General features: G+C 37.3%; 4 protein-coding genes across 6 annotated transcripts; 3 read left to right on the top strand and 1 right to left on the bottom strand.

The window, feature by feature from the left end:
• The first annotated feature begins 2021 nt into the window (after nucleotides 1-2021).
• Nucleotides 2022-3971, top strand: LOC126829877 (zinc finger protein 37). The gene has a single exon (XM_050560042.2). The coding sequence runs from the start codon at nucleotides 2195-2197 to the stop codon at nucleotides 3710-3712; it is 1518 nt and encodes a 505-aa protein (XP_050415999.1). The 5' UTR covers nucleotides 2022-2194; the 3' UTR covers nucleotides 3713-3971.
• A 3268-nt stretch (nucleotides 3972-7239) lies between these two features.
• Nucleotides 7240-9556, top strand: LOC126829878 (zinc finger protein 771). The gene has a single exon (XM_050560044.2). It carries the CDS (start codon nucleotides 7421-7423, stop codon nucleotides 8891-8893), a length of 1473 nt encoding a protein of 490 aa, XP_050416001.1. The 5' UTR covers nucleotides 7240-7420; the 3' UTR covers nucleotides 8894-9556.
• A 948-nt stretch (nucleotides 9557-10504) lies between these two features.
• On the top strand, nucleotides 10505-13151 carry LOC126829874 (zinc finger protein 260). Its single transcript, XM_050560039.2, has one exon. The coding sequence runs from the start codon at nucleotides 10657-10659 to the stop codon at nucleotides 12604-12606; it is 1950 nt and encodes a 649-aa protein (XP_050415996.1). The 5' UTR covers nucleotides 10505-10656; the 3' UTR covers nucleotides 12607-13151.
• Nucleotides 13152-14540: 1389 nt separating this feature from the next.
• Nucleotides 14541-23724, bottom strand: LOC126829871 (zinc finger protein 425). 3 transcript variants are annotated; one of them, XM_050560034.1, is made up of 2 exons: nucleotides 23648-23724; nucleotides 14541-21496 (listed from the first exon to the last, which is right to left on the bottom strand). In XM_050560034.1, the coding sequence occupies exon 2, from the start codon at nucleotides 21473-21475 to the stop codon at nucleotides 18680-18682; it is 2796 nt and encodes a 931-aa protein (XP_050415991.1). In that variant the 5' UTR covers nucleotides 21476-21496; nucleotides 23648-23724; the 3' UTR covers nucleotides 14541-18679. The 3 variants fall into 3 exon arrangements, with proteins under 3 accessions (XP_050415991.1, XP_050415990.1, XP_050415992.1); XM_050560033.2 differs by lacking the exon at nucleotides 23648-23724 and adding an exon at nucleotides 23385-23506; XM_050560035.2 differs by lacking the exon at nucleotides 23648-23724 and adding an exon at nucleotides 22995-23011.
• Nucleotides 23725-24528: the final 804 nt, after the last annotated feature.

Raw genomic sequence — 24528 nt, 5'->3', positions numbered from 1 at the left:
AGAGTTATGATATTAAAAAGGAGCTAAATCGCTATTCTTAGGCACCTAGAAATGGGTTGCAACGCATATAATAATGTAATATGAATGCATATAAACTGATTTACATTCAATCATTTCTGTTTTTACTGTAATTTTTAATCAGTTATGTTTGGCGAAATATGCAAAGAGTGCAAATTGAATGGCAGTCTTTGGTTATTCCAGTCTACTCAGGTAGTTTTCCCTTGTGGGATATGTTAAGCCATGTTCATCGAGTCACTTCATTGCAAATGGCGCTCAAAAGCATTTGTGTGCCAAGTTTAAAATTTTCATTTTGTCTTAATTTGGATATCAGAAGCCCATCTTTTAACGGTAAGATAACAACATCAAATGTTGATTTAAATTGAGCAATAAGTTGTGTTTGCAATGTCGAAGACTGTGGATGATACTGAGTTAAAGACTTGGCTATTTTAAAGCAGATAAGATTCTCCATGACGAAATTAATAATTTAAAATAGTTCTCTGACCGGAAATGCAATCTGGCAGTATGTTAGGCACTGACCGTGGAGATAAATAGAGCTGACCAGATACCGCCTGCTGCCTGATCACTAGTTTATCCGACCAGAGAGGAAAGTGTCAAATGAATGGACTTGTTACCCTCGAAAATATGAAAAATACACTGCCGGAAATGCAGTCTGACAGTATTTCAGGCACTGATCGTCGAGATACATGTAGATAGAGCTAAAAGGAAAGTGTCAAACGAACGGAGAAATAGAATGCTGGAAATGCATGAGTTTGGCAGTATTTGATACACTGGTCATCGAGATAAATAGAGCTGAAAGGTACTACCTTTCACCAAATCATTAGTTTATCCAAACGAAGAGGGAGGTGATTGAATAATCTTGCAGTGTTGAACCTGTGCCCAAGTGGTTCACATGTTATTGTTTATAGTAGGTTTACAGCAGGATGGGTTCGGTAAGAAATCACCGGGACACTACAACAGGACTGAGTGGGAATGTGGGATTTAATCACCTTAGAAGGTATTGATTACCGAAACATATATTTTTTTTTATTTTTTAAAATTGTTGGAGAGGCAGGCCAGATTTATGGGAGGGCAAATGCCCCTCCCCCCTTTGGTGCCACCACTGGCTTTGATCCCATGCGTCATCTCTTGGTTTTTCGTTCACATTTCTGTTTGGCATAATAGGGAGCTACGTACAATATTCCATATGGATTCCTTCATATCTGCTTCTTATTACACCTTTTTGAAACACAATAACTTTGCTTATTTTTCAACTAGAATGTTTAAACTTGATTTAGATGTTAATTTAGGTACCGGTAATAGCTTCTATGATGTGAATTTTTGGCTAAGTGGATTTTTGTCTGTTTGTCAGGCCTTTTGATACACAAATAACTATACGCTTCTTATTGAGGTAGAATACTCAAACTTGGTGTAGATGTCCTAATTTAGCTAAGCAGAAAAAAAGCCATATTGATTTTTCAATGATTTGGAATGCATCTTTTATTTTGTGAAGTTTTCTGTTTTGGATTTGTCTGGCTATATTTACCTGTTGAAGTTGAAATATGGCTCTAAAATGAAACTACATACATGTATGAAACCTTTTTCAAGGAGAGCAGTTTTAGCTGTTTATATATTGCATAGCTTCCCAGATATTTATTAATTTGAATTCTTGTTTACAATAAACAAAAATATGATCTTGCTTAGTTCCTTTAGGAACTGTCTCTGATAGGACCATGTCGGACATAGTTCGCTCAAAGATAGTTCCTATAGGAACTACATGTAGATCTTGCTAAGACCTAAATTTTCTTTGGAAAAAAATCTTGATTGTGACAGTAAAGGAATGCTCAGTTCATGACTATACGTATAAATATAAAATAACCTGTAACTATTGGGGAAAAAATTGCAATGTATTGATTTTGTTTTTTCACCTTTCAAAATAATAAGTTATCGATATTATATAATAAATCAGAATAGCGTAGCGTGCATCAAGTGAGATGGATCAATCGATGCTGGAGTTATCTCCCTTCACAAACCTGTGAATTTCCGGATTATTCCCACCCTGCATGAAACGCCGACAATGTTTAATTTTTCAACTGTTTTGGAGATCTAGCCATTGAATTAGAAGAATATAAAACGCCACGTTTACAGTTTCGGCCACTGTTTCATTTCTCCGACTAGAAAAGAGTATTTTACTAAAATGGCAACAACCAGATCTGCAAAGCAAAAGACGAAAAGTATGGACTCGACCAGAAACATAAAATCTTCACGAAAAAACGTGACCTGTTCCTACAAGAAAACAAACACAGACAAAACTGATAAATATGTTAGCGAAGATAATGTATTGCTTGAAAAGAATTTTGCAGCAGACGAAATAACAATCTCACAGAAAGAACATAGACCTATTTCGGAAATAGAATCCACGGGTAGAAAGAGAGGTCGAAAGAAAGCAGTTCCAAAAAAATCTGTTAATGCTAAACAGCCAGATGATATTGACGACCCAGGTGTGGATCCTAAAGAAGACTTACGGGTAGAAGAGGAAAAAGCAAATAATAGCAGAACTGACAAGAGCAACCGACGGTCGAGAAAGATCAAAAAAACATCTATGTATGTAGACACTGACACTGTAGTAGAACTAGAAGATGAACAAGAAAATTCAGATGAATGTATAGATGACCTCGATGATGAATGGAAACCTGGAAAAGAAAGTTCTAAAGACACAGAAGTTGGTGAGCATGATGGTAATGAAGATACCAATTCCATGAAGAATTGTGAATTATCTGAAGAATCAAATGTGGGTAACAAAAGAAATAGGCCTACCGTTACTGATAATAAAAAGAGAATCAAAAAGAATACCGGTAATAAAAAGATTAATGTAAAACGGGAAAACATGGACAAATATATTGATGTTCTAGAAGGCAAGTGTAAGCCAGAAAAATTGAAGAAAGAAGACATTGTGTGTGCTGAATGCAAGCAACATTTTAAGAATAGATGTCAATTGGTTAATCATATGAGAATACATACGGGCGAAAGACCATATAAATGCACAGTATGTGGCCGATCCTTCGCTTTGAAATCAAACTTGACAGCTCATTTAATAATCCATTCTTCAGATAGACCTTTCGCGTGTACTAAATGCGAGTGGGCGTTTAAAAGTGAAAAGCGTTTGAGAGATCACCAGCGGGTACACAGCCAAGAGCAACCTTTTTCTTGTGACGAATGTGGACAAAAATTTAAAATCAAGAGAAATTTGGTTTGTCATCAGCTGATACACAAGGGGGTAAAACCATATAAATGTGATCAGTGCGATTATTCCGCTGTACGAAAAAGTTGCGTAATTAATCATCAATGGACTCATAAAGACATTAAACGTTTCAGTTGTCAGGAAACTGGTTGCGATAAGACGTTTGCATCGAAAGCTAAATTCATTATCCATACAAACAATCACAATAATATTAAACCATACCCATGTACTGTCTGCGATAAAGCTTTCGGCAGACAAGATAATCTAAAAGTTCACATGCGTTCACACACGGGGATTAAACCCTATAGTTGTGTTCCGTGTCAGAAAGTGTTTAGTTCTGTTCAAGGTTTTAGAACCCATATAAAAAATATTCACATTGAAGGTGGGGTTTCCACGGTTACAACTAATACTTGGGATGAAGTTCCCATGAAAGCCAATATGGTTTCTGTTCAGGTTATGACAAATTTTATATAGGGGAGACTTGATTGAGTGTCCTGGAATTGAATTCTCTCAATTCCAAAAATGGTGACAATTGGGTGAAAGGAGGAATTTCGGCCTACAATGCATGCTGAGACAGAATAAAAATATCTCGACCAACCAGGACAGCTGATACATTTGGGTGAAAGGAGGCACTTTACATGGAATGACCCTCTGTGTTTTGTAGTAGATGTTATAATAGTGAATTCTTATTTTTGCCTTTAGCCTAAACAATACAGTGGTTGAAACGAAAGAATGTTGCTTATACTAATAGTTCTCGCTTTCCTGGGGTCGCCTGAAATCAAATTTAGAAAAAATGCATCAAGTAAAGCAAAGCTGCTTCAAGCTTTAAGTTTCTTCATGCTTAAGTATAGCAAAGATCCTTCAAGCAAAGCTGCTTCAAATGTAGCAAATCTCCTGCATATACTATAGCAAAGCCGCTTCAAGAATAGCAAGGCTCCTTAAAATAGAGCAAAGCTCCTTAAAATATAGCAAAGCTCTGTCAAATATAGCAAAGCCCCTTCAAGTATAGCAAAGATCCTTTAAGTACCGGTATAGCAAAGCTTCTGCAAATATAATAAATCTACTTCAAATGTAGCAAAGCTCTTTCAAATATAACAAACATAACAAAGCTCCTTCAAGTATAACAAAGCTCCCTCAAATATAACAAAGCTTCATCGAGTATAGCCCTCAAGTATATCTAGTTGTTTGGATTGGATGGAAAACCGAAGTCCCATGTGCACGTAAAAGATCCCTTGGCAGTTTGAATTCGATATAAGAGTAGGCTGTAGAGCTGCTGTCCAGGCAAAAAATTTCCCTCCTAACACACTGTATGGCGTATGCCCATCTTAATTAACCCGGGGGGGGGGGGGGGGGGGGGATGTCTGAATGGTTAGCACGTGCGAACTGGCAGGGTTTCGATCCCCCGGTTGTACGTGACAAGGAGTAGGGTCGCCTGTCCAACCTCGGGGGTTTTCTCCGGGTCCTCAGGTTTCCTCCCACTGCTAAAGACCCCTACGTGCATGCGAATTATTGAAATAAAAAAATTAAACCATGTCCCGAAATGACCTAGTTTGTGTCGAGTGGACGTTAAACCCCATTCCTCTCTCTCTCTCTTAATTAACCCAGTGGGAGCAGAGAAGGACATTGAACCCCATTTCATTTCCTTTAAGTGATGTGTATAACAAAGCTGCTTCAAATGTAGCAAATCCCCTGCACATACATGTATATAGCAAAGCTACTTTAAGAGTAACAGAGATCATTAAAATAGAGTAAAGCTCTGTCAAATGTAGCACAGCTTCAAGTATAGCAAAGCTCCTTCAGATATAACATTGTAAAAAAGATCAGTGGAAATGGATAGCTCTTTTAGGAGAGTGATTTCCAGTTCTTTTTCAGCTGGTGAAATTAAGCCAATTCAAGGATACTGTACATTTTCACTTGCACATATCTACGGGTAGAAGGCAGCGATATGATAAATGGCTGGTGTTAGACACCATATATTGTAGATTTGTTTATTTACTTATTTTATGAAATTCAGTTACATTATAGTTTTAATACAACTTCAAATTCAGATAAATCATGGTCCAAGGTAAATTTAATTGTTATATGTTGCCAATAAAACATTGTTTTTTGAAATATAGAAGGTGTGCAATATTAATGTTCTAAAGAAAAATAATTGAATGGCTTATCTTTAAAGGATCAAGTAGACAGGTTTTTTTCACCATCTATTGAAAAGAAATATCAAAATGTGAAGAAATAGTCTGTTTACATTGCCAGAATTTTTTAAAAAGAATTCAGAAATGATCGTTAAAAACAGTTATATATTTTGGGGTCAAGAAACCCTTTCACTAATCGGCAGAAAATTAGGACGTTACCCCCCCCCCCCCCCCCCCGTTTCATTTCACCGTTTAGAACTATATATCTTCTGTTTTATTGAGTGACGATCGTACTACATGTATTCGATGGTCCGTCATTGGGTGACAAGCTTATAAATTTGCCGGGCATTGGTTGACATAATAATCGTACCTGTTCATGGCCCAACATGGACAAGCATACTAAATGGGCGAGAAACCCAGCATGACTTCATCGCAGCCAAATTGAGACGCCAATTTCCCAAGAAACAAGCACGGTAACTTCCATGCATGAGGATCATGCTTTAATTGTCGGGGCTTGGGCTTTTTTCGAAGAGCTTTGCGCCTACGAACAAGATGAGCAGTGCTTCAGAACAATCAACAACTATCCTAAGTGGTTAGGTACCTATAATTAAATTAAAATGAAAGTTGCAAACTTGTATTGCTCTCCGTGGGGCAATTATAAATTCAGAAAATTTCTATATTTAATTATCTGTACTGATAAAAAGAAAATTTTCTGAATTGTGAGATGTGTGCATAGGCCTATATATTATACCGATCGACAAATTCAGAAATTTTCTGAATTGTTAGCTTCGTATATTATTTATTATACAGATCGCCAAATTCAAAAAATGTCCTTTTTATCAGTACAGATAATTAAATATAGAAATTTTCTGAATATATCAATTCCCCTCTCTGCACCCTCGTCCCTTTCATACCGTTTTGAATAAATCATTAAATTTACAATTATCTCGGGCAATGACCATAGGAGCAGTAGACCTATATACCTCAGCAAATTTAATATTATCCATGGAGTGGCCAGGGGCGGATCCAGAGGGGGGAGGGGTGTCTCAGGAACATGACACCCCCCCCCCCTGCAAAAATTCCTGGATCCGCCCCTGGTGGCAGGCACCCTAAATAAATAACCAGATCCCAATATTTCATATGCATTAGCCTATCGTCGTCCAAGATGAACCCCATCGCCAGAACGTACTATAATTATGCAATCTAAAATTTAAAAAACACCCCCCCCCCAAAAAAAAAAGGAAAAGAAAACAACAACAAAAAACAAAAAAACAACCTAATATGTCGAATAATTTTCTCTTTCGAAATGAAACAAAACTGGTATGTACTTGTTCAAAATACGCTTACCAAATTACAGTAAACAAAGAAACTGGCGAACATATAAAAATGTTACAAAACAATGTGTTATAAATTTCGAAGCGCTTTTGCCAATTATTGAACTGAAGGGGGGATGCTCACTAGTACGTGGGTTCACTAGTCCGCGGGTTTATTAGTCCACCGATATCTATTATTAGGATTAGGGTTCATTAGTCCACCGATATCTTTTATTACTAATTAGGCTTAGGGTTGGGTTAGGGTTAGGTTTATTAATACCAATATTTATAATATTTCTTATAGCGGCGGACTAGTGAACCCCTCTCAAAATAAAGTTGTACCAATCCATATTATAGTCCTGAAATGTGGTCGAATGGATTGCCATATTGTGTAACGATATTAGATCTAATCATAAACTATCGTAACTTTTATTAATAATGCAAAAGAACAGAATCACACGCGATGATAAGTGTATTTCTGACGAGGTTATTGTTAGGATAAACGCTGACATGCAACCAATCCTCTTCCAGTTACCTCCCTTTTGAAAGATTTGTGTTTCCGCTTATTTGAGGAATTGAAACGCTCAATACGACAAACTGACAAAAAGAAAATTAGTTTGTTGGCTTCAGAAAACATTGGTGTAGCAAATTATTTAATACCTTATATATTTCTTCCATTGCGGGTTGTTACAAAACTCTCCGCAGGTAGACTGTAAGAAAATCCATCGTTCGCAAGAATGGCAACGTCAACAAGATCGACAAATCAGAAATCGCGGTTAGACACTGAGCGGAGTCATTTCTTGGCGGGCCTTGGCTTGGCTGCGAAGAAAGACATAAATAATGAGAAAAATACAGCTCGTGACAACGATCAAAACACTAGCAAAGCTGCTAAAATAGTACTTAAAAAGAATTTACCTGACACAGAAAAGAAGATCACAAAGAAAGCTAACAATCCTACCAAGAAAGTTTTGAGAAGGAAAAAAAGAGGTCCAACTCCAAAGAAAGATGCCTCTTTAAAACGATCAGTTGCTGACTACAACGTGGATCTTCAAGAAGCAGATGATGACGAAGAAGAAACAACTGGAAGAAGTAGGCCTAAACGTCCAGCAAGAAACATCAAAAGACCATCAAAATATGCAGAAGATAGTGATCCAAAAGATGTAGTAGAAGATAGTGATCCAAAATCTTCATATCGTAAGGAAATAGTTAATGAAGAACATGCAAGTTCTGATACAGAAGATGTCACCAAAGAAAATGGGGCTGAGGAAAATACAGAAACCAGTCAGAAGAGTGAAGATTCAGCTGCTGATCCTATGCCTGCCAGAAAAGGTCGCAAAAAGAAGGAAACAAAACAGATTTTGAAGACCGATAAAAATGAGAAAAGTTCTAAACTAAATGTCACATTAACTCCGAAAGAAAAGGCAAAAGAAAAGAAAGAAGAATGCGTATGTAGAGTATGTCACAAGCACTTTAAGAATAACTATCTGTTGGGTAATCATATTCGAACGCATACAGGAGAAAGGCCATTTCAGTGCTCACAATGTGGCCAGTCGTTCACCATGAAATCAATCCTAGCTTCTCATGTCATAATCCACTCCGCAGAACGACCTTTCCCGTGTACCCAATGCAATTGGACATTTAAAAGTGAAAAGCGGTTGAGAGACCACATGCGCGTGCATACCCCAGTGAAACCACACGCTTGTGAACAGTGTGGACAGAGATTCAAAATAAAAAGGAACTTAATCTGCCACCAGATGATGCACCAGGGTGTAAAACCCTATAAATGCGATCAGTGCGATTACGCCTCGACGAGAAAGAGTTGTGTGATTAATCATAAATGGACACATCTGCCTGTTAAACGTTTCAGTTGCAAAGAGGCTGGTTGCGATAAAACATTTTCACAGAAGGGTAAATTTATTGTTCATATGAATCAGCACCGAAATATTAAACCTTATGCATGCACCACCTGTGACAAAGAGTTTTTTCGACAAGATAATCTGAAGATCCATATGCGTCAGCATACAGCTGTAAAATCCTATAGCTGCGAACCTTGTCGAAAAATCTTCAGTTCCCTCCCACATTTTAAAGCCCACGTAAAGACCGTGCATATTGACGGGCGGATATCATTGACTCGTGAAACTAATACCTGGGACGAAGTTCCGATGAAACCTAATATGGTTTCTGTCCAAGTCATGACAAACTTTTCCTAAATCGCAGGAGTCGTGGTGTGAAAAAAAATAAAACAATTTGATCAATATTAACTTTTTTGTCAAGATTATTAATGAAGGGAGTCAATGTTCTATTTCCATATTTTTCTTTATTATTAAAATGGATGAAGGTTTAGTCCAGTGATTGTTCATGACGAGTCGAGGAGTAAATTGTGTAGGTTATATCTGAATTGTGGACTACAGGTACAGTGTACAATGTCAGTAATATGAACTGCTGTCAAAAGAAATGTAGAAGGAATTACTGTTCTTAGTTCTAGAGCTGCCTACTTGTGAAGAGTGGATTTCCTTCCTCTGTACAGTTCATAATCTTGAATGAGGAAGTTATAAATTACATGTATATAACCCATACTATATTACATACATGTAGTATAAATAGGGTCCCATATAAATACATGTATAAAGGAACTTTTACAGTCTTTATTTAAATCTATGAGTTTACTCTGTGGGTGTTAGACATTGCGACGAGACGTCATGGTTTCAGTTGCTTCAAAGAACTGTTTACTCCCTTCATAATGGATATGTTTACACTTTGTATTAAATCACGTTATTTTCCTATATAAAATTAGAAATTGGTACTTTTAATTGAACTAATATACATGTACATATAGTAGATAATTGTAACATTAGTTGATATTAAAATACTTTATTCTACCATTTGAAGTTTATAATTCTTTTTCATTTCATAGCCGCCCCCCTACCCCATCCAAATTCTTTTTTCAAGCGGAATTTCACTATTTAAAAACATTAACAAAAGACGGCAAGATGCACAAGTGCTGTCTTCTAATCACAGACCAATTCGTACATATTATTTTCATGTTTTTGGATCGCTAAATTCGACTTGAAAATATTGTTGGATTATTATAAATTTGTGTCAGATTTTGAGGGAAATGATTCCGTCTGGCGAACAAAGAATATTTACGATGAAGAATAGGACGTCAAAATAGCCTTAGGTGGGGGTAAATCGGTGTATTGAGTAATTTCATATTGCAGGATGGCCATTCAGAGACTGAAACTATAACAGAGTCAAATGCCAATGTCCACTTGTAAGCATGGTCCTTGTAACATAATAATAAATAAATGTCCTAAGTATTTATTTACATGTATTGACAGCCAGTCACAAAATATGCCTCATAGATCGTGGTTTTTTTCGTGCCATCCGAATGACTATGGGACACAAATTGTTGTCTGCAGCCGCCATTTCTGACATTTGATGACTGAGCATGACAAATCCGTAAATTATTTGACTGCAGTGCTCGACTAGCGCGATTCCCGATATTACTCTCTTACTCTAGTTTACCAAGTGTTCTAACTTTATAAAATGCTTGTTTCAGTTCCATGTTGTGCGTAGGCTACATATAAGTGAACAAATAATTTTTGTGAGAAATTAAATTAGTTTTTCTTTTAACCTATTCGTTTTAAATAATTTTCATTTTTTTTTTTTCTTTTCTTATTATATCATAATTGTTACAGTATTGCCAGCATTGGGAAATTTATAAACGGTACAAGTAAAATATGACATGCAAAAAGTAATAATCTGCTACTATCTTCAGAGTTACCCCCCTTGCAATATGTTCAGTTTCCGGATTAGTGGGGGACACGCACACTGAAGAATTCAAAATATTAACTTTTTTGCTTTGTTTTATGTGCGATTGGCATCAAAATACCGATTAGAAAATATAATTTATCTCTAATGTTACTTCCGCCATTGTTTAACAAAATCATTTGGGTAAACAGAATTGGCAAGAATGTCAGAAACAAAATCTGCAAATCAAAGAAGGTCGAAAAGAATGTCCCGGTTTGACAAGAGTCATGAAGCAGACTTGGCTGCCATGAAGGCCGTAAAAAAATACGTGACATGTTACTTTAGGAGGACAGCCCCTGAAAATGACGAGGGTGTTACCGAAGATACTATAATAGTGAAAAAGAATTTAGCTGACGACGAAATTGTCATTTCGAAGAAAGTTCACAATCCTAAAAAAGTTTTCTATTCCAGAGGAAAAAAAAAGTCAGTTGTACCTGTCCAAAGACGAACTGGAATTTATAATTATGATGATGATCCTGACATGGAACTTGATGCTCAGTTAGCAATAGATTTGTTAAGCGACCCAATCATTCCTGTAGAAGAAAATGACGATGGAACATCTAATCAGCCAAAACGACCGTCGAGAAAAATAAAAAGACCGTCCAAATATGCAGACACAATTGTTGATGAGGACCCGGAAATATCAGATGAGTTTGAGGATGATCTTGATGACGAATGGGAACCTGAAAAGGAAACTTCACACGATGATGAAAATGGTGAGGAAAAACTGGTGAGTTCAGAAGATGTAAACAATGAGAATGGTAGAGATACGACGCACGGTAGAAATGGCATGGACACAAACCAGAATGGTGAAGAAGCTGAAGCGGTCGCTACAATATTAGAGGAATTCAATAGTTCCACTAATTCAACTGTTGATTCCAAATCCTCCACAAAAAGTTCTAAAAAAGGGGGCAAGAAGAAGAAAATGAAAGGCGTTAAGAAGACAAAGTCGGGTAAAAAAGTGGAGGCATCTAAACATACAACAAATACCGAATCCAAAAATATGGGGGAGGAAACCCCAGAAAGGATAACAGAATTTTTTTGCGAAATATGTGGACTAAAGTTTAAACATAAATGCACTTTGAAAAATCACATGCGAACACATACTGGTGTTAGACCTTATCAATGCACGGTATGTGGCCAGTCATTCACCATGAAATCAATCCTAGCTTCCCACGTCATAATCCACTCAGACGAAAGACCTTTCCCGTGTACCAAATGCGACTGGACGTTTAAAAGCGAGAAGCGTTTAAAAGACCACCAGCAAGTGCACACCGAAGTAAAACCGCATGCTTGTGAAGAGTGTGGACAGAGATTCAAAATAAAAAGGAACTTAATCTGCCACCAGATGATGCACCAGGGTGTAAAACCCTATAAATGCGATCAGTGCGATTACGCCTCGACGAGAAAGAGTTGTGTGATTAATCACAGATGGACACATCTGCCTGTTAAACGTTTCAAGTGCCAAGAAGTCGGTTGCGATAAAACATTTTCACAGAAGGGAAAATTTACGGTTCATATGAATAAACACAAAAATATCAGACCTTATGCATGCACCATCTGTGAAAAAGCGTTCTTCAGACAGGATAATCTGGCGCTTCATATGCGAATACACACAGGACTTAAACCTTATAGCTGTGAACCATGTGACAAAGTGTTTAACACTCTCGCGGCTTTTAAAACGCATATAAGAAAAATACACTTGGAAGACGGAATGTCGCTTCTGTGTTCCGACACATGGGATGAAGACGGCAGTCAAATTATTTTCAAAGAGGATGTTGTTATGAAAGAGGATATTATTTTGAATGAGAATAGTTTGAACGAGAATGTTGTTTTGAACGAGAATGTTGTTTTGAATGAGAATTATGTTTTGAACGAGAATGTTTTGAATGAGGATGAGGACGTTGTTTTGAAAGAGGATGAGGAATTTGTTTTGAAAGATGCGAAAATTGTTTTGAAAGAGGATGAGGAAGTTGTTTTGAAAGATGTTGTTTTGAAAAAAGATTTTGTTTTGAAAGAAGATACCGGTATTCCTTTGAAAGATCATGATTCGAAAGATGTTGCTATGAAAGAGGATGTTGTCACAGTTGAAGTTATAACAAGCCTTGACTAAAATTTTATATGTATTGTTAAAGATCGTTATGTAAGATATAAATAAGGAGAGAGAGAGACAAATGGGGTTTACGTCCACGTGACACAAACTAGGTCATTTCGGGACTAACATATGGTTCAATTTTATTTCCATAATTCGCTTGCGCTTAGGGGTCTTTAGCAGTGGGAGGAAACCGAAGGACCCGGAGAAAACCCACGAAGTTGGACAAGCGACTCTACTCCTTGTCACGTACAACCGGGGATTCGAAACCATGCCAGTTGACTCAATGATAGACGTTATGATACAGCATGCACATTCTAACCAACCCCCCTATAAATAAGGAGCTGGTTGTTCTTGCTACATGTATATTACATGTAGATCAAAAATAGATAATGAAAAAATGAATGTATTGAAAAGTTCATTCAAATGACTTTATTCTGGGTGAAGTTATGAGTGTTGGAAAGTTTGACAAGATCTGATGCAGATTGTTCATTATCGTTGCAGCGGTACTTGACAATTGTGCCAAAGTCTTGATTATCCATTTTATCATTAAATTTTGAATCTTGCAGCTGCTCTAATCCATTTGAATCTCCATCATCTGATGGCTTGAGAGTTGATTATAGGCTTATCATGTGAATATATATATCTAAATAATAGTTTATATAACATTTAAAGCCCAAATAAAAATCTGGAATAGATAGATTTGGGTCTTAATGCATCTTAAAGTTTCATTCATTTTTCTGTTGAAAAAAATTCAACTTTATTTATCCAGATATCATTTGTACTTTGTTTACATGTACAATGTATGTTCATTCAGTAATACTACTACAAGACACTAAGAAACTATCTGAAATTGAATTTGCTGACTTTATCCACCAAGCCCTGACAAAAGACACCTGTCACAGACATTGTCAGAGACAAATTATCACACAGGGATTGTCTGGGTCTGACAAATCCTGAATTTGTGTCTGACAATGTTTGTGACAGGTGCCAAATGTCCGGGCTTCTTATATATATGTTGTCTGATAATTTGTGCCTGACAATGGATGTGACAGGTACTTGCTTGCTTTATCCCCTACCACAATGTTCATATTATTCTGGAATTCCAGCACCAGCCAGGCTGTGCCATACAGTACATTGTAATTGTATACATGTACATGTATGATGAGAAACAGCAGCATTTCCTATTACTCTTCATCAAGTGTATGCTTTTTTGCCCCATCTGTACAACTAGACACTATTGCTTTCCAGGCCCTTCATTCGGTACCACTGACACGGGGGAACCACAGTGCACAAGAGCATCGGTACCGCTGCAATATACGTCCACATTCCTGGGGGTCAGGGCATGCACCAAAATCAATAGTTGCTGTCCTTAGGGTATAAGGAATAAGTATACCAAGTTTAACGATAATCCATACGTATAAGGAATACGTATGTTGAGTTCCAAGATGAGCCATTCGGAATTGGGACCTGTATACATTGGCATGCATGTAAAAGATCCCTGGCAGTTGGAATTTGCTATAAATGTAGGCCGAAGCACCACTGTCTGGGCAAAATTTCCCTCATAGCACACTGAATGGCATATTCCTGTCTTCATTGGTCCAATCGGAGCAGAACCCAAATTAATTTCATTTTGGGTGGGTGGCATGCGATTTGGATCATAAGATCTGTCAAGTGGCATGGTTTCCAGCTTGTACACAACAAGGAGTATGGTTGCATGTCCAATCTCCTGGGTTTTCTCCTGGTCCTCCAGTTTCCTGCCACTCCTAATAACCCCTACATGCAAGCAAATTATCAAAATAAAATTGTATTGTATGTTAGTACCGGAATGACCCAGGCTAATTCAAGTGGATGTTAAACTCATGTCTCTCTCTCTCCCCCCCCCCCCCTAACTGGGGATACCTAGGATGGTAAATCCCCTGTGTGTAAGATATTCCCCCAAAATAACGATAAAACTTGATTATTCCCTTTAATGAAGTACAAAAAGGAATGATTACATTATGCATGTCACAATATTTACAAAAATTAATACACATTTCACAGTAGGCTTTGTTTTTGGCTTTACATCAATTACAAAAGATAAAAAGTTCATAATCACAGATTGGACAGAGTAGAGGACTGACCTTGCCTCACTACATCCGCGGCAGAAATTATATTTGCCAATAGTTCCAGAATCAACTTTTGGGGTTGGGGATTTCAATGTAGTGTTAGGGATAATACAAATGTGGGGTAATGGGGTAGTACAATCTGATTCAAATACAGATCTATATTTGGTTTTTAAACTTTCGATGGCCTCCACTACATGAAGATCGGACCGGTTGTAGTGGAAGGTCGTGTCAGGGGCCATACAAACAGCTTTTGTCCCTATGATGTCAGATATTGATTAATCAATCAGCGTTGACGTATCTAGTGGTTTATCCACAGTTCTGTACACGACATGCCAAGAACTCCCTGTAACAGACTGTTTTATTGGCTTATCCTTCACATCAACCAGAATGTGAGTTGTATAACAACTCTTCCAGATCCTATTGTTGTGGCGCGCGCTGTATCATAAAGTCTGTCATTGAGTCGACTGGCGTGGTTTCGAATCCCCGGTTGTACGTGGCAAGGAGTAGGGTCGCCTGTCCAACCTCGTGGGTTTTCTCCGGGTCCTCCGGTTTCCTCCCACTGCTAAAGACCCCTACGCGCAAGCGAATTATGTAAATAAAATTAAACCATATGTTAGTCCCGAAATGACCTAGTTTGTGTCGAGTGGACGTTAAACCCCATTTCTCTCTCTCTCTCTCCCTATTGTTGTGAGGACAAGTAAAAAGAAATTTTTAACTCTAAAAAAAGAAATAAGATCTGTGTTTTAATCAAACTGATTATGGTAATGACTGACAGCGTAGTGATTTAAGGCTATTACATTTGAATCACTCCGTCTGTAGTTTGCGCAATTACTATTTACACATTTTACAATTTACACATTTTCCCCAATATGGTTAGCGCGTGCACGCAGCATCATAAAGTCTGTCATTGAGTCAACTGGCGTGGTTTCGATTCCCTGGTTCTATGTAGTGTCGCCTATCCAACCTCATAGGTTTTCTCCAGGTTCTTCGGTTTCCTCCCACTGCTAAAGACCCCTACGCGCAAGTGAATTATTGAAATAAAATTGAACCATATGTTAGTCCCGAAACGACCTAGTATGTGTCAAGTGGACGTTAACCCCTATTTCTTCCTATCTCTCCCAAAACAATTGTACCAAATTTGTTGAGAAAACCTAATGGAAACTAGGCTAAATGCTGCAGAATACTCTGAAAAATGTCTAAGTGTCATAGCCATTTCTGATCTGAAAAGTTGCTATTTGATTTATCAATACAATGTAGATATTTTAAGGGACAATATTGGTGCCAGTCATTATCACATATGTGATAGAGCTGGTTAAACACATTAGTCCACTGTTTTTTGCATGTTTTTGTAGTTACTGGGGATCAGATAAAAAATGATAGAATAAAAAGATATACAAAAATTTAAATATTATTAGAATCCTTAAGAAAAGAACACAACTCAATTTATATGGAAAACAATCACTGGTTTATATACACATATAGCACAACGTTTCAACAAAGGTGCTTGAAAACGATAGGGGAACACTTGTTGAAACGTTATGATATTTATGTACAAACCAGTGATTGTTTCCCATTTAAATTGTATTGTGTTTTTCAATTATTATTACATCATTTATAAGCAAGGCCATGTCACAGCTTGGAGCATTATCCATTTAATAGACCCCAGTGATACATCATATATAGATAATAAATTCTAGCTTAAAGAAAGCAAGGCATTAAAATACAAGTGCTGAAAATCCCATCACAACACTTGCTAGGCATTTAACGATCAAAAATTTAAAACATTAGCGCTTGTTAAAGATACATTATGTAAGATTTAGATAAAGAGTTGACAGTTCTCGGAATAATAGTTTAAAAATAGATAATGAAAAAGGAATATATTAAAAATTTCAGTAAAATTACTTTATTCTGATCGAAATTATAACTGTTTGAAGAATTTCTTTGGTACCGTTGTTACGATAATAAACAAAGTCTTGATTATCCATTTTTAAATCAAATTACTAAATGGCGATCGTGTTTCAGTCCAATCAAAATCACAACCATCTTATGGTCTAGAGCTTGTCGTGTAAAAAGATAGGTTGCCAGGCAACGAAACATACGCCCAAAGCAGCTAAATCGTCCTGGCAGTCAACAAGAGTTGTCGCATATTTTTACTTTTTTCGGTAATGAAACATTTATAATACACTAAAATCTGATTAAGAGCAACAACTCAGAAAACCATTAGAATTTGTTTGGTTTTTATAAAGTTCTGCCCCATGCTAACGTTTTGTATACAAAACTTTTAATACTGTATCATGGATTTAGCTGTTCCAAATTCATTGAAAATCAATATACTTGTTTGTCTCAAGATCATAAACTCTGTGTATCAATCTGAAGTCAATCGGATATTAACTTTGGCCTTTAGAGCATCCACAAGGTTTTTTTAAGTGATCAAGGGCCATGAATAGACTTCTTCGTCTCATGACCTTAAACACTGTGTATAAATTTAAAGTCAATCGGATATTAACTTTCGCCTCTAGAGTGTCCACAAGATTTTTTGAAGTGATCAAGGGCCATAACTCTGGCAGTAATTATCAGAAACCTCTGAAAATCAATAGGCTTCTTCGTCTCATGACCTTAAACACTGTGTATAAATTTAAAGTCAATTGGATGATAACTTTGGCCTCTAGAGTGTCCAAAAGATTTTTTGAAGTGATCAAGGGCCATAACTCTGGCAGTAATTATCGGAAATTGCTGAAAATCAATAGGCTTCTTCGTCTCATGACCTTAAACACTGTGTATAAATTTAAAGTCAATCGGATATTAACTTTGGCCTCTAGAGCGTCCACAAGAATTTTTGAAGTGATCAAGGGCCATAACTCTGGCAGTAATTATCGGAAATCGCTGAAAATCAACAGGCTTCTTCGTCTCATGTCCTTAACACTGTGTATAAATTTAAAGTCAATCGGATATTAACTTTCTCCTCTAGAGCGTCCACAAGATTTTTCAAAGTGATCAAGGGCCATAACTCTGGCAGTAATTATCGGAAATCGGATATGAACTTTAGCCTCTAGAGCGTCCACAAGCAATTGTGGACGCCGGACGGACGGACGGATGGGGGCGACGACAATATACGACCACATTTCAATGTGGGCGTATAAAAATAAAAAGGACTAATTAATAATTAATATAACATTTGAGGCAGATTTAGCTCTTACACAATGTATCTTTAAGCGGTCATTCCTTTCAATATAATAAGAAAGAAGAGACATCCACATTCAGGCAATGCAAGAGCAGATAACTCCTCTCAAACAATTGTCAATCGGTTTGTGTCCTAACTGATAAAAAGTCTTGAAACAAATTACACTTCTGAAAACAAGGCGGTGCTGCTAAGGGCTTTAAAAACAATGTCCAATTCATCTCTCAATTACACTTTTCAAACAACATTTTACTCTCCCAAAGTTGAGTTGGGACAAAAATCAACAACACTATAATCATCCAGATTTGTCTAGCTTTCACTGTTTATTCCCTTAGATAAAAGGAAATAATAACAAAACGTCACTGGAAATTCACTCACACAAAGAAAGTAACAACAAAACTTCACAACAAATTCTATTAAATAAAAGAAAATAACAATGAATTTCCAAAAAGATAATAACAATGAATTTCGCAAAAGAAAATAACAATGAATTTCCAAAAAGAAAATAATAATGAATTTCCAAAAAAAAAATAACAATGAATTTCAAAATTTGAAATTCCCGCAAATAAAAGAAACTACTGGTAACAACCCTTAACTCAATAATCACTGTCTGACTGAATCCACACGTTTGTTTGTTCCTGGAGTTTTACGTTCACTTCCACCAAAGGTGATATCGTAGACAATGAATCCACACCACCTAATCATAGTTTTAATATAAATTTTTTTTTAAAAAAAAGTATTCATAATTTAAAGCTTAACTCTATATGAGGAATATTCAAGTTTTGATGAACTACATGTAACTTTCTTATTACAAAACAAATAACTGACGAACAGAATCCAGTGGTGGGTATGAATATTCTGGCCTATTTGGAAATTCTGGCCTATTTGGAAATTCTGGCTGTTTTGAATATTCTGGCCTATGTGGAAATTCTGGCTGTTTGGAATATTCTGGCCTATTTGGAAATTCTGACTTATTTGGATAATCTGCTTGTTTTGAATATTCTGACCTATTTGAAAATTCTGACTGCTTCGAAAATTCAGCCTTATCTGAATACTCTTGCTCTTTCAGTAATTCTTGCTCTTTCAACAACTCCTGTTTAGCATGAACAAGTTTGTGTCTGTTGAGATGGTTTGTACGACTGAATCCATACCCACAAATCTCGCAAATGTACGGTTTTTCGCCAGTATGAACGCGGAGATGGTCCTTCAAACGACTGGGTTGTGTAAAAACTTTATCACAATGTATACAAGGCAACTGATATTTATCTTCGTGGACGCGCTGATGTCTCTGAAGAAGTTTTTTTGATTTGTATGCGGTATTACATTCGGGATAATCACAGTTGAAAGGTTTCACCCCCGAATGCGTCCTCTCGTGGATCTCCATGTAACTTTTCTCGTACTCCTTCCCGCACAACGAACACGCTATTTTAGAATTATTTTCATGTGTGATCATATGTCGCTTGAAACGACCTTGATGGATGAAAGTTTTCTGACAAATTTTACAAGCGTACGGATGAACTTCTTCGTGCGTGAAATTATCTTCTGGATGCGGTGTCTCCGTGTGACTCTTCAGATTGCAATAATTTACAAATTTTTCCCCACACGTACATTTGTAAAACTCTCCGCTGTGTTGTTTCAAATGTTTCTTGTAGGTAGTGAAGAGAGGAAAATGGTCGCCACATTCAGGGCAGATAAAATCAGTTCCGCGTCTGTTTTTGGTGCAACTGTTGAGCGTGTGGTTTTCCAGCGAGGATTCTTTGATAAATCTTTTATGACAGAACGGACATTTGAAGGGCTTTTTGATATGAAGAGCCTTTTGTTCGTCTGTGTACGGAAGTCGTCGTAACTCTTCTCCGTGTTTTAAACCATCATTCGGAGCCGACTGGATGTGACACGTCAGGTTAAACTCACTCTGAAAATGTTGTCCACAGCTGCATTTGAAAAGTTCGGTATTGTGAGTGGTTACATGTTTTTTGTAGAGGCTAAACATCGTAAAATGGTCACCGCATTCGGTACATATAAAGTCCCCACCCCTTTTCTTCTTTGTACAGCTGTTTAACTTGTGACACTCTAGTGACGAGTCCTTTATAAAACGCTTATGACAAAATGGACATTTATACGGTTTCCTCGATCGCAAGGCTCTCAGTTCTTCTGATTCTATCGGTTTTGGCTTCAATCTCGCAGCAAGTCTTCTTGCTTTCTTTGTACAATGGTACTGGTCGTGAGTGTCTAGAGACGTCTGCTTGATGAATCTTTTATGACAATATTCACATTTAAATGGTTTTCGTAATCGTAGAGATTTCTGTGAGAGTGTGGCACGACGTTTCTTTAAACCAGTCGTAGCCTTTGTCCGTTTTCTTGGTGGAGGAGACGGTTCTTCTTGCCATTCTTCAGACATTGCTGCATTATCTTCTTCTTCATCTTCTTCGTCTTCTTCCACATATGGGGAATTGAAAGTTACTTCTGGAACAGCCAGACGCTTGAGAACGACTCTCAGTCTGCTTCGTGTGCTGAGTGACGGCTGAATTTCCTCGGCATCTGAATCCCACCTGCTAGTCAAAGTGCTGCTAGAATTCAAGATGGGAGGCTTAATGTCTTCTTTGAGGTCATAAGAATCCTCGTCTGGCAATGGCAATACTTGGAATGGGACCGCTGCTGTCGTCTGGCACTCTGAATTAGACTGGTGGACGGATGCCTGCACACCAGCATCTTGGAAATTTGGTTTCTTTTTTGCTGCTAAATCATTTATGTTGAATTCATTGGAGGTTTGTGTTGATCCATCCACCATTTTGTTTGCGGATGGTTGTGAATCAGGAAAAGCTGGAGTGGTAAATCTGTTAACAGCTTCTGTGGCATTTACAATGGATGATGTTGATGGCGTATTTGAAGTCAGGTTTTCAGAGAGAACCAATGAACTGTCAGTCTTTTGTGGTTTTAATGTTTCTGCAGTGTTTATCACTGAAGGCTTTTCTGTGTAATCGACGATTAATTTCCTGTTTGTGTTGAGTTCAGTTTGTTGCGTCAATACTATATCTTTCGTCGGAAAATTACGTGGTTCTTTATTCAGTTGACTGACGGAATTCACAGGTGTATTTTCTGTAGTTGAAAATCCTTTAGGTACAGCTGATGCTGGTCTCTTGTATTGTCCAGGAAACAGGGGCAGGGGTGGTATCTCCGTACCTGGAATGCCATACAATCTTTCATTACGTTGCATCGGTAAATCTACTTCACCACTTTCAGCACTTCTCGAATTTACAAGAGAATTTTGGAAATCTAACCGAGTGTGAGAAGATATGTTATGCATCTGTTGTCTTGAAGTTAAAACTTCTTGATCGACTTCGTGCTGGGTGAGAATTTTTGTTTTAAGTAGCTGTGGCGCTGTTGTTTGTGACGTCTTTCTTTCCATCAGGTATTTTTCAGGAAAATAATGTGCTGATGATTGAAGGGCTTGTCTGGAATAGTTTACGGGGTAATTCATGCTATAGTCATCCCTGTATGGTTGGGAGTGGTGTTGGACTGGATAGGAAGTTACCATATTCTGGGTTGACCTACAAAAACCTTGACTTGTTGTCGTTGGGGCATTACCTTCATCAGGAGGTTCCATGATCAAATATTCTTACACAATCTGAAAAAAGAAGATCAATTTTTCACATTAATTCTATTTATGAAAACTTTAAAGCAAATGGAAGACTAAAAAGCCTTCAAAAACAAAAATTATTAGGTTGTGGACTTTCCAGGGGTGACAGATTTGCCCTTGTGCCCTTTTAACACTGGGTAATTGGCGAGTACACTATGAAAAAGTGCACATGGCACCTCGGCTTTTCGTAAATCTGAACGACTAGATGCTGTGAGCAATATAATTACAAAAGGCAAAGAAAAGAACAGTATAATGCAAAGTGAATATTCGCTAGGCCACTACAATCTCTGAGAGGGAAGACATTAGTGCCAGTTAATTAGCTCATATTAACTATTTTCCTTCTGCAAATTAAATTCTAGAAATTTTTTTGGGAAGTATTAGAAAAATAAATAAAGGTGTTTGTAGTATATCTGAATAAAAAATATTTCCTATTTAGTGTAAATGGGTACATAAAATAGTATATCGAAGCTAATGATGTGACGTCACAAGCAGATTTGAACTTTTAAACGGCAGTCATCTTACACAGAGTTAGAAGAAGGCTTTCGCATTATCTCTGTGAAACAGATTGAGTGTAACATCCTGTCAACACAATACTTCCATTACTGTGAGTCTGAGACTAACAGGGGGGTTGGATGGCTGAATGGTTAGCATGTGCGCTGTATCATAAAGTCTGTCATTGTGACAAGGAGTAGGGTCGCCTGTCCAACCTCGTGGGTTTTCTCTGAGTCCTCCGGTTTCCTCCCACTGCTAAAGACCCCTATGCGCAAGCGAATTATTGAAATAAAATTATACCATATGTTAGTCCCGAAATGATCTAGTTTGTGTCGAGTGGACCTTAAACCCCCTCTCTCTCTCTCTCTCTGAGACTAACATATGGTTCTTTTTCTATGGCCATGTTGCTATTGCTAGGGAGGAGAGTTTTGCTCTGACAGCAGTGTTTCCACCTACTTGTACTCGTCCTTGAATTCCAACTGTCAAGGATTCTTTTACGTGCACATCTTTGTGGAGGGGGGGGCATTCAAATCCACTGACTATGCAATACTGCAACTGACAGCCGCGCCAGGCGCTAGTTGTAACTAAGTGGGTAACAGGCTTAAAAATATTAAAATTCTTCTGGGCCCTGCACACTGGGATATAAACGTGATTGTGAGTACAGCTAGCATGCCCTCACTGTGCACTCAACAGGAAGTGAGTTAATTTTAAATATTTAAGCATTCATATGTTTGGTGGGCCTAATGCTAATTGCTATGCTATAATTTTTAAAAATTAAAAAAAAAAAATTTATGCAACCTTGGGTCTGGGGTTTTTGGGGGATGTTTTGGCATTAGAAAAGATTAATTTTATTTTTTTTGTCCAATTTATGAACATTAGGCCTACTGGTAGTTAGAGATAATTTAGGGGTAAAGGGGAGACATGACCCCCTCCCCTCAAACTAGTCAACTGTTTTCATTATTACTGGATATATTTTTCAGACTGTGACACTCACTGTGCACCTTTCCTTTGCAGGTTGAACTGGCAAAATAATACTGTCAGTATTTCTTTACAACAGTTCCACCTGAGGAGGATCAGTGGCAGGTGTTCTCATCAACACCATGGTTTAACTTTAAGCACCGTGCTGCATGGACACAAAATGGAACAAATACATCTACAGCGATTAAAACCTAATTCTAAAGAAAACATTTTGACCCATCGCTATATAAGGAAGAAACGGTTATATGGGTCATGTGATAGGCCCTGCTACATGTATATTAGCCAACGAAATAAGCTACCTACAGTGCGTACAGCGAATTCGAAGCAGACATTTGAGACATAGACTATTGTTCAGTTCAAACCAGACATAATTCTATATGATAAAACTAAACAGATAGTGTAATACCTTGAAACAATCATAAAAATACACTTTTGAACATGCAGAGGTTGTAAATGATTAAGCAAGAGTATGAGCATATCATGTAAATACCCAACATCAAAATGTCGGGGGTACGCCTCTTTTTTGACACGCATCCGGTATCCGCCCAGACCCGTCAATTTCAACGAGAATTTAGACTGCTGAAAAACTTCATTTTTGAAATTTAAAAATGTACATATTTTGATGGCAATACCCTTGGTAACAACCCAAAGGAACCAAAAAATACTTACATCAACTAGTTCTCGTAATTATAATTGTTGATATAAAATATTAAAAATAAATATTATCTCAATAGTCTGAAGCGGAAACATAGGGGAGACAACTATTCCGACTAAATATTGCATGTCATTAATACGTCAGGATAGCTTATTAGTGTTGGGATTTCATTTGAAAAGCAACAATTTTAAGAGGGTGACAACTTTAATATTAATGGATGAAATATTTTAGAATTCAATTTAATGCTGTTCTAGAGGAGAGGAGAAATTTCATTTGTTAAAGGTCATATTATGTGAATATGAAAATCAAAAATCTGCAATTTCGGTCTTTAGCAAGGCTTATATATTATAGCCTTTAGGGGGTTTCACAAGCCGAAGTCGAAGAAAGGTAACAACCGAAAAGTTTGTGTGGCATCAGGCCCGTAGCCAGAGTTCAATAGGTACTGCAGAGAAGAGCGGTGCGGTGCGGGGCGGGGCGCGGCGGGAGGGGAGGGGGTGCTCCCGCTGAAAATTTTGGGACGAGCGTGGAGGGTAGGAATTGAAACATAACTGTACGTTGTGTTAGGCCTATTAGTCTTGGATCTGACTATGGTTCTGTAGGAAAGTTTGAGTAGGAAGAATTTTAAGTAATGTTTAGTAGGTGACTTAGTCAGTATTTTGGACTTTGGTGGACACTCACCACTTGGTTATGGTTATTCCCTACGACGTCATCAATTTTATCCCACCTGGTATAGTTTTTGTCAATGATCTATGAAATAAAGGTCAGAACGAAGCTGTCTTTGTGAACTATTAAGTGAAAAATATATTTATTATTAAACTTTTATTAATTTTTCACGAAAACTCAATTCCCAATTTTTAAATGACAAGACGAAAAAAGCTCTAATATATATATATAT

Source organism: Patella vulgata, chromosome 8, assembly GCF_932274485.2.
Source record: "Patella vulgata chromosome 8, xgPatVulg1.2, whole genome shotgun sequence".
Taxonomy (NCBI): Eukaryota; Metazoa; Mollusca; class Gastropoda; family Patellidae; genus Patella; species Patella vulgata.
This window is presented reverse-complemented; position numbering and strand designations above follow the sequence as displayed.